Source organism: Wasmannia auropunctata, unplaced genomic scaffold, assembly GCF_000956235.1.
Source record: "Wasmannia auropunctata unplaced genomic scaffold, wasmannia.A_1.0 LD336101.1, whole genome shotgun sequence".
Lineage (NCBI taxonomy): Eukaryota > Metazoa > Arthropoda > Insecta > Hymenoptera > Formicidae > Wasmannia > Wasmannia auropunctata.
This window is the reverse complement of record NW_012026789.1, coordinates 4,718,073-4,728,333: the sequence shown is the minus strand read 5'-3', so window position 1 is coordinate 4,728,333 and position 10,261 is coordinate 4,718,073. Positions and strand designations below refer to the sequence as shown.

The window sequence follows — 10,261 nt, the reverse complement described above, 5'->3', positions numbered from 1 at the left end:
TTTATTCATCAAGATCACGTTTGATGTTGTTACAGATTGAAAATTATATAAAAGTATTAAGCATTAATATAAAATGAAATTGATCTTTAAAATAAATTAGACATACATTTAAAAACACAGAAAAAAACTAGAGAAATATAGCGTTCATGTTTTCTGTGACATGAAGCATAGACAAAGCATCTTTGCTTGCACGGTACATATTGGGAAACAGCAGTACAAATTATAAACAAACTTCTGTAAACAACACTTTGCAAGTTTTTGCTTTAAATATTTTATTTACTATTGACAGTGTATATGCACATAAATTATATAATTAATCATTATCGTTTAAATGTATTGTAAAGCATTCGTGTGCGAAATGAAGACCAAATAAAGATGACAAATAAAGATCATTAGTGCGGAAAATAAAATAAATAACTGCAGAATACAAATCCGGAATTCCTAGCCAGGTTTTCCCAATCAAAATATTTATCAGTCGCACGTATTATTTCCAAGAAGAACGCGAAAAACGCGTTATCTCATGACGCGCGTTATCTCATTACTCGTGACGCGCGGCGAGAATCATACGCGCACGAGCGCGGATGAAGCGAACTTAAAGGTCTTACCTTGCGCGGTCGACCGCTCCGAGGGATCCGGCAGCCCCAGGGCCGGCTGATCAAGGATAATCCAGGAGGAGACCAGGACGACGCAGAAGAGCCGCACGGCGGTGGTGCTGCACCAGGGGTTTGTCCCCGACGTCGGGTACGTCGGCGACGGCGACGGGCAGGTCGTCGCGGCGACGCTCATCTCTACGACTGCTCGGACCCCCCCGCGGGCCCACGCGGCAGCACACCTGCGGCCTATGCACGGCACGCACGCACGCACCCGTACGCCGCGTACCTGCACGCCCCACGCAGGTCAACCCTGCCTGGCCTACTTCCGGTATCACATCTCCGGCCGATCGCGGAGGCGCGCGCGATCGATGACGCGCATAGTCGCCGCCGCGGTGCTCGACGTGTCGTAGCTTTCTTCCCTCTTGTCTCTATTTCTCTCGCTTCCGCCCGCGTGGATCCCCCCCGCGCCCTTGGCGATCTAGCGGCTCGTCGTCGCGTCGTCGTTCAAAGGCCGCCGGCGCGTCCAGACTCCCTCGCGCTTGATCGCGAAGGGTTGGCGCGTGCGATTCCGCGACGATTCGGACGACGGAGGCGCAGTGTCCGGACGAAGGCGAGATGGTGGGACCGACGATCGCGCGCTCGCGCCGTAGCGTAGCGTCGCGTCGCGTCGTACGTACACCGTGCGATTGTGCCGCGTACCCGTGGCGGAAAGGCGCGGGCACCAAGCAACGACCGGCCTGACTCACCCCGACGAGGGTCGTCGCGACGCCAGGGCGCCGGCGTTCTGCGCAATACGACCGAGCCACGTTTCCACCCCCTTGACCGCCGGTGTTGGCGCGGCGCGGCGCGACGCGGCGCGGTGCGGCGTCATGTGGCATGGTGATAGCGTGCTGGCGGTGTTGCTCTCCGCGGCGTCCACCCCCTCACGGCCACCCGCCGCGGCCGTCGCGGCGTCGTCGGGACAGCGACAGAGCGCAATGCCTCTGAGTCATTTCTCAGGCAAGACCCGTCGGTGTACCCGCCACCGTCGTCGCCGTTACTTAGACGAGTGGAACGCAAATGACACCGTCGTCGTCGTCGTCGTCGTCGTCATCGTCGACGATGTGCTGTGCCGTGTGCTGGTAATGACGCAGCGCATGGGACACGATCATGCACCCCGCTTCTAAGGGACGCACAATCGCGCGGTTTGGTGGGATCACGGCGGTATCAGAGGGTGGATGCAACGCGACGGTTTCGCCACGCTAAGTTAATATGAATATCGATATAATGCCGGAAAGTCTCCCGATAGATCTTTACTTAACTTTTCGATGATGGATTCTTGATCAATCTCTTTCTTAAATAAGCGGAGCGGTATGATGATGTAGCTCGCGATTCACAAACAACTGACAAAATCTTAATATATTTAGAATTTACATTTTCAGAGCTTTACTTCGAGTTATTTTAAATTGAGTTGTTTAATAAATAAATATGTTTATTACATGTATATGCAATTAAAAGATGCCGCAAGTAACAGCTTTCTTTTAAATTAAATTTAAATTTCTGTCATAAATTCTGTCAATTCCGTTTTGTCAAAGATTTCGAAACTTTCTGTATAGACAAACTAATTTTTTACTTTCTGTATAGACAAACTAATTTTTTATTAGCAATATATTTTATGTATATCTTTATTAACAATTTTTAAATAAGTCAATTAAATTTATTAACTTTTTTTCGAAAAATGGAAATCTTTCTTTCTTCAGTCGAAAATCATTAATAATTATAGAACTTGTTTTGATAAATTTTTGTTTGCAATCAAAATTAATAAAAATAATAAATTATTATTGATATTTCTATTTTTAAAAGCTTTCTAGCTGTTTTTATAACCACTGCCGAGAATTATGAGTGATTCAATAAAAAGTAAACTAACATTTCTGGACTGATCTTTGCGTTTGCTCTACATTAATAATTTACTTTGACTTGTATTTTCTCGGTATTTTGTCTATGTTACAAGCACCATAAGACTTCATGTATTATAAGTACGGATGACGCATATGAGTATTTCCGTGAAAACTCTGGATCTAACCGTGCGATCATAATTTCACTCCTTAATCGATGGTTATATTATGACGTCAGCTAAACTTTGCCGTACACACTTATCCTGCAAACATGAAACGACTGCCAATTAAGATTAATATTGTAGATAGTATAAGAAAATTATATGATTAATATAAAAGGCATTAATAAAAAAAAGAATATCTATATATTATTATATTTAGCGCAAGTAAAAAATATATATAATATTATGTTATTAAAATAAATATATTACACAATATTACATGATATAAGTGTTATACTTATAATATCAAAAATTTATAACGTGTAAACGAAATATTATTTCTTGTTGACGAAAGTTGTCTACGTCCAAAACGGTATTGTGTAGTTGCCAAAATCATATTTTATGTTGCAGGATGCAAATACATATAAAAATAATCAATATTTTGGACATTATATATAATTTATGGGAAACGTAATTAAACTTACAATTTGGACATATCGATGTATTGTATTATACTTAATGCAAAAGGACGATCGTAAATTATAGAGATGTGCGTAAATTATCAAAAGTTCTTTATAGTTCATATAGGTGGAATTTAATGGATGAGGTAGCGGTATCACTCTAACTAAGTAAGTCCATCAGGAATCGTGCACACGTCGATCAATTTCAGGTGATAATTATCGGACTAGTCACATGGGACATAGACGTGCGCTATAATTATATTCCAACTAATGTAATGCTGCGTCGCCTGAGTCGCCTTTGATATTAATTGTACATGCTATTACAACGTCATCCGAATATATCTAGCGCAATCTTTTCTCGAAACGTTCTCGTATCATGCGATAAATACTTGCGAACCAAAATTCTCACTATGTTTATCAAATTTTTATTACCAATCTTCTTTATTACATGAATTTTATATTATTGCATAGATTTACGCAATCTGTTATATATGTATATATATATATATATATATAAAATAGATATAAAATATATATATATATAATAATAGTATATATATATATATATATATATAGCTTATCTTATTATATTTATTAAGCTATTTTAATGTTAATTAGTTTTGTTTTTTCTTATATTAACTGTGACTAATGTTATAAATAAAAAAGTAATTAATCTTCCGATTTATTATCATTCGATTTTTCACTCTAGATATGTACAGATTAAAGTGTCGCCGTCGCTTCCGTCCATTTATAACATCCATCTATATCATCCTAATAATAACTTCATTGATTATGTGATATACTTAACTCTTTTTTCGCCGAAAAGCAACATACGTATTTCTAGCATCTCGCGTCTAATCTCCTTCAAAACATTAAGCTGGACTTAATAAATTCGACCGATAGTTAATTATTCGAATTATTACATTGTATAATAATTACAATAGCGCATATAATTTATCACTCTGCGACTATTAATCATAATAAAGAAGTAAAAAAAAGTAAAAAGGGCCACATAATGGTTGGACATTCATGTCAACGTTCCGATGTCTATCAAGAGAAATATAAAGACGATGCCGGATCAATTTCCTGGATCCCTTCGAGCAGAGCCAAGTGGCAAGAGCAAGAAAAAAGGAGTCTTTGACTTGTCAGGTCTGTAATACCAGTGTGGCCCACTTTTTCCAGGGCAAGCCGACTCTTATGTAATACGCTCCTCGATTCTTCTGCTCACGTAAAAGCGTGCTGAGCTCCATTAACGGGATGAGGAAATAGCGGAACCTTCGCCAAGACGCTGCGAGATGTGTAGTAATCCACCCAAGTTCACTTACATGTTCCCCCCAGCGTGACGTGCAGCAGCGATCTTTAGAATCTTTGGCACCGAAAATCAAATTTTTTACACAATAACAAACGTTGCAGATCATTTTTTTTCTGTGAAATTGGTACGAGATAATTGAAGTAGATTACATTTATTAAAAATTTTAATTTACGTTACATTTGCATGCGCAACGCGTGTGTCAGACAAATAAAACGGAATGTCAAACACGCGCGATCTAGCTTTATGTTTTTTATCCGTAATTAAATATAAACTTTAAAAATGTAGCGCTTGTAATAAAAAAAATTCTTGTCACGTAATTTCAGCTTTAGAATTATAAAATTATTTCTTAAACATATAGATATTCAAGATAGGAAACTTTATATTCTGTCATGGTAAAGTGCATACACATTTCCATAAGAAAATTTTATGCTCTCTAAATATTTTAAATATTTTAAATAGTTTATACTCTTTAGTTTATACCCTCTTTAGTTTATACTCTTTAGTTTATACCATAAAATTGTGTATTATAAAAATGAAATGCGTTAACTGTTAAAATTTCATCATAAATCGATCTACTCAAATGATCTGTATATTTCAACGGATCTCTTGATAATTTGAATAACAAATAACGAATAAAGATCTTTTTATTTTGAAATTTTATATAAAAAATTATGAAGACTCCTTTTTCATCTCCTTTTTCATCGATCGAACTACGTATACATATACGTTTACCAACCGACTTGAGTAACTTTCCTTAATGGCAAAACGAGTTCTTCTAGGACGCCGCAGAAATAATAATTCACATTCGGTCGATTATTACGAAAACGTGTCTACTGTCGTATTACGAAAACAGATCGAGAATCTCTTTCGTTTACGATTCCTCTCCATTATTTTATTGGAAAGCAAATAAATAAATAAACCAACTGCAGGAAAAAAAACATCTGATGGATAAATGTCACGGTGACTGTTCCTTAATGATATGCTCTCTCTAAAAATAAAGATGCGATTAACGAACGCACGAAACGATCAACATACCCGTTTTGATGATCTTTTATTAATTAAAACGCTCGGCATTCCCGCGATGGTACAAAAATACAAGATTTATAAAATATATATTGTATAACGTGTCACAGATATGTCAAAATACACAACATACGAATAAAATTTTAAAATTTTTGTAAAAAATGGAATCTATCTTTTGGCGAAAGCACTTCGTCGACGAGTAAAGATGCAGACAGTATATGCTGACGAATTATTATGCCACCTGCGACACAAGATCGGACCAGAATGTTGCATAGTCCTTTAATACAGTTCCACTGAAACAGCAAGATACACATATTATTGTAATAAATCACTATAAACATTTTTCATTCATTTTTCAACATAAATATTTATTAAAATATAAGTAAATTATATATATCTCTAATTTTCGATTACAATTCATAATTGTAGTTTTTTAATTTAGCAAATTGGAGCTTTTAAATTAAATTATTGTTGAATATATTTTAAAAGATAATAATATATAAGGTATATGTTACCGTTAAAACTTGAATTCACTAGTTAAAACTAGAATGATTGATTAGACGTAAAATGAAAAATCTATGGACAGTATAATTATAGATTTTATTTCGCCCCGTAAACAGGGAAAGAGGGGAGAAAGAATCTAAATCTCGCTATGCATGGAAAATCGAAAATCCATGTGACACAGTACAATTATAGATATAGATCTCGTTTCAACTAAATTTAAAACTAGTTTTAACTAGTACAATCGAGTTTTAACAATTACGGGTTTTGACGGTGACATATTATCTATTATTATATATATATACTATATATATATATATATATATATATATGTATATACATATATTTTATAACAGTTTACAATAGTTTATACTTGATATACATATGCACTTATATATTTTAAGTATATATATATATATATATATATATATATATATATATATGTGTATATAAAGTATAAGCTATTGTAATACGTTTGATCTTTTCTGAAAGTCTTTGATAAAATCATTCATTTTTCCTAAAAAGAAAAAAAGAGAAGTAAAATTTTAGAGTCTCTCTAGTACTAGTACTCTACATTATTGCAATATTCTAAAAATAAAGCAATTTTAAGCTTTTATTTGTAAGGTAAACAACCAATGACTGGATGGTTAGAAACCATGTATGTACCTATGTCTGGGCACTTACATAAAATTTATTAATCTCAAATGCTTTTTTTATTATATCAAAATTTAATTGTAAAAGCACTTAAAGATTACTTATATAATAATAAGTTTTTGTGTACGTATCCTAATATAGGTACATGTCCGGTCACTGGTACGTTTACCTTAATTGTATTTCAAAATTTATGGAAAAGCTCGAGAAAAGCTTTTGATTTTATTTCATGATCCAAAAATTATCTATTTCTTTCAATTTTCTATCTTCTGTTATTAGAAACAAGTTAATTCAAAATTATTAAAATATTTTTCATTATTTAAGAATTCTTATAATAACACAAAATTTATACAAAAATATTTCATCTGCATAATTTGATTAAATGTCGAGATAATTTAAAATAGTAAACAGTTTTATAGCGCTTGTTCCTGACGTACAAAGCGCTCAAGGTGAGAGACCAACGGCTTGCTGTCCTTTCCAATGTAAAACCGTGCTGGGAAATTCACCGGATTATTAATAAATCTCACATATGCGTGAAATAACGAATGACCGAATAGTAAAAGCAATTATTTCCAGTGGTCGACGTCATACAATTAGTCCCACTGCGCCATTGCGAACCGACCGCGAATTATTGCGCGTGCATTAGGTATATATCTTTCATTTTACGGTTATTAAATTTGATTCAACTGCATGAAATATACGTTTGCGTGAATATGTGTATTGAAAAGAAGTGACTAAATATCTTTATTAACGATAAAAAGGTGATAAGATTATAGAATATCTAGAATTTTAAAAAGATACTTTAAGATTCTTTATATTCATACAAAAAATTAAATATATGAGTGCTATTCATTCATCTACAAAATCGTTTTAAAAAATTTAATATAAGAAATTTTTATAACTAAATTTACAAATCAAATTGTGTGTGCTCGTTTTGCTATTATTAAATTTGCTTCGTTCGGACGCATCGTGAAGTATATACCTATTCGTGTAGAAAATGGATTTTAAAACGCGTATTAAAATAAATATTTTAATATCCTTATTAATAATAAAAAAACACTATATTATTAAGGTTATACATAATAGTACAAGTACATTGAGGATTTATTTTTATGAAAAAAGAAATTAATTGATTTAGAATGTGTTGACTTTTGTGTGTGATGATATTTTAAAACTATTTAAATATATATAAAGAATTATATATGCAAGTATATACAATTGATATTTATCTTTTGTAAAAATAATTTAAATAATTTTTTATTTTTTGAAACTTAAATTATTTCATTTTTGAAAAATCTGTAATTATGAGATAACTAGATAATTTCTAAGTTTTGAAAAATCAAGAATTGTTTATATTATTTTCAGATGAAATTTTATTTTAGGGGGAATTTTTTACTACTACTTAAACTTAAAATCTTCCTAATAAAAAAAGGAAATTCGAGATATTTTTCTATCAAGAATAATTATTTGATTACATAATGATACATAAATCATAATTATAATTACATAATTGATACATAAATTATAATTATGTAACTTTTAGAAGTTGGATTGTGCAGTTAAATAAAATGCGTATATACAAGCTTGAGCTATGCTCACAATTGTTGATGTGAATATATGCAAAGTGTAAATTACCATCGGAAATTTCATTATATAATTCTCAAGCAATTATCTGAATCATAAACATAATAATATATGCTGTTTGTAGCGTCTCATCGAAATTATATCTCACGAGGAACGCTTGATAATTATACGAACAACGCGGATCTCAGCGGCCGCAATTTGCAACAACTCTCAACATCGTCCTTCCTACATTCCATCATTATATAATGCATGAACGGACATTTCCCATGGGGATTTGCGTTGTTAGAGAACCGTGGCACTTACGTGAAGTAAACGCTGCCTTGTGCGTCCGCCGGTGCGCTCCAAATGAAGGTGGCTTGCTCCTTATCGTGCGGATCGGTGTGCGTCACGGCACTGCACTCGCCATGTACAAACGTGTTCGGCGTACGCGTCCAGGATCCAATCCATTTATTTGTATTGGAGTCACGCGCCTGTATGAAGAATCCTTTGAACGGTGCGCCCGTAATTTTGACTGAAAAATAGAACCGAGTTGCAATAATGTATTATCGATGCGCCATTTGCTCGGATAAAATTCGGCCCATCTCCTATCGCCAGCGTATTTCTGTGTTTGAAATAACATATATATAGCACGCATATTGTCGTGGCACATGTGAATTTCACGTGCTCCAAGCAATCGCGCGAATCCGTCGGCAAAGTAATTTCATATAAAAGAAATATATAGTAGATAGTCGAACATATAACGCTCGCAACAGTAATCTTAATTTATATCTGATAAGAGATTTGAAACGAATGTAAGCATGAATAAACTGGATATAAATTGCAAAGAAGAGAAATAATTCTTCAAATTCTGTCAGTGTTATATTATGATGCTGTAACTAAGAATTATAGCTCAAAAATAATTGAATTTTTGCTTTGTAGTATCGTATCGTTTATCAGATAACAGTGGGATGAAGAAAGCATTAAGTAACATTAATTTCAAAAGAATAAATGTAAAATAATGATACAAAAATGAAGAGTAAGAATTTTATATTTGAAATATAAATGACATTATTAGATACCCAGACAAAAATGATCGGTCTATAGACGTCGATTCGATATTTATATAGATATCGATTCGACGTCAATTCGATGTCTATAGACGTCGAATCAACGTTTATAGACCAATAATTTCTCCCTGGATATAGATTAATGATTATATAGAAAATTTTGTAAAGTAGTACATTTCAATGTAGGTATATAATATAATCTGTAGCACGGATGCCCAACGTCCGGCCCGCGATCGTATTTCAAATTATGAAATTTAGATTATACTTCATGTGGTAGTCCCTGGTAACGCAAAGAGAGCAACTTGATATTAATTAGCCCACGAGCAATGGCTAAAATTTGAAATCTGGCCCCTCGGAGAAATTAGTTGGGCATTCGTGATCTGTATAAAATTAATCTGCATATTTCATATTTATCAAATTGTCCTTATCACTGTCACAGCGTTTGATAAAATGTCTCGTTGAATTTCGAAAAGTCTAAAACTCAGAAATAAAATTACACTTAATTTTTAAATATCAATATATGTGATTTTGTCGTTTCTTTTTTATCCTTCTAAAAATGTTACATTAATTATCTTGTTTTAAAAGCTATTGAAATCGCAAAATTGTTTTGGAAAAAAAGGACTTGTTAAAGACGCATTTTCAACATGAGATAATTGGGTTTATCGAAATCACAACCACGAAATATGTTAAATGTCCGTAACAATGTATTCTGTTAGCTTCGTTGAACACGTTTGCGTGAAGCAATGGCGAATTAGGCGGACAAAAGGGATAAGTGCACCCGTTACATTTTCGAGCATGCGAGCATTTTGCTTACGTGAGTTACGCATGATTGAACGTAGATGTCATTCCGCGGAGGAAGGTTGAAACGAAAGTGTGAGTTAAAGTGAATTCTGAGAACTAGCTGCTATACTTATGCAATATAACGTCAAAGTGAGACTTGTAATTGAAAACTCGTATTGCGGAACCAATGTGTGTCAACTAATGTTTGTAATGCGGATCCCGCATATAGACAAAAATTTAAATTTAATTTTTGTCTATATGCGGGATCCGCATTA

At 34.2% G+C, this 10,261-nt stretch overlaps 1 protein-coding gene across 2 annotated transcripts in view; it reads right to left on the bottom strand.

The window, feature by feature from the left end:
* Window positions 1–5,433: 5,433 nt before the first annotated feature.
* Window positions 5,434–10,261, bottom strand: part of LOC105460194 (putative defense protein 3) — a 6,971-nt gene continuing 2,143 nt past the window's right edge. For both annotated transcript variants that reach the window (XM_011706641.1, XM_011706635.1), the window contains exons 3-4: window positions 8,464–8,671; window positions 5,434–5,717 (exon numbers count right to left, since the gene is read on the bottom strand). In XM_011706641.1, the coding sequence (XP_011704943.1) occupies window positions 5,657–5,717; window positions 8,464–8,671 (269 nt within the window). In that variant the 3' untranslated portion in view covers window positions 5,434–5,656. The remainder of the gene's footprint in view (window positions 5,718–8,463; window positions 8,672–10,261) is intronic.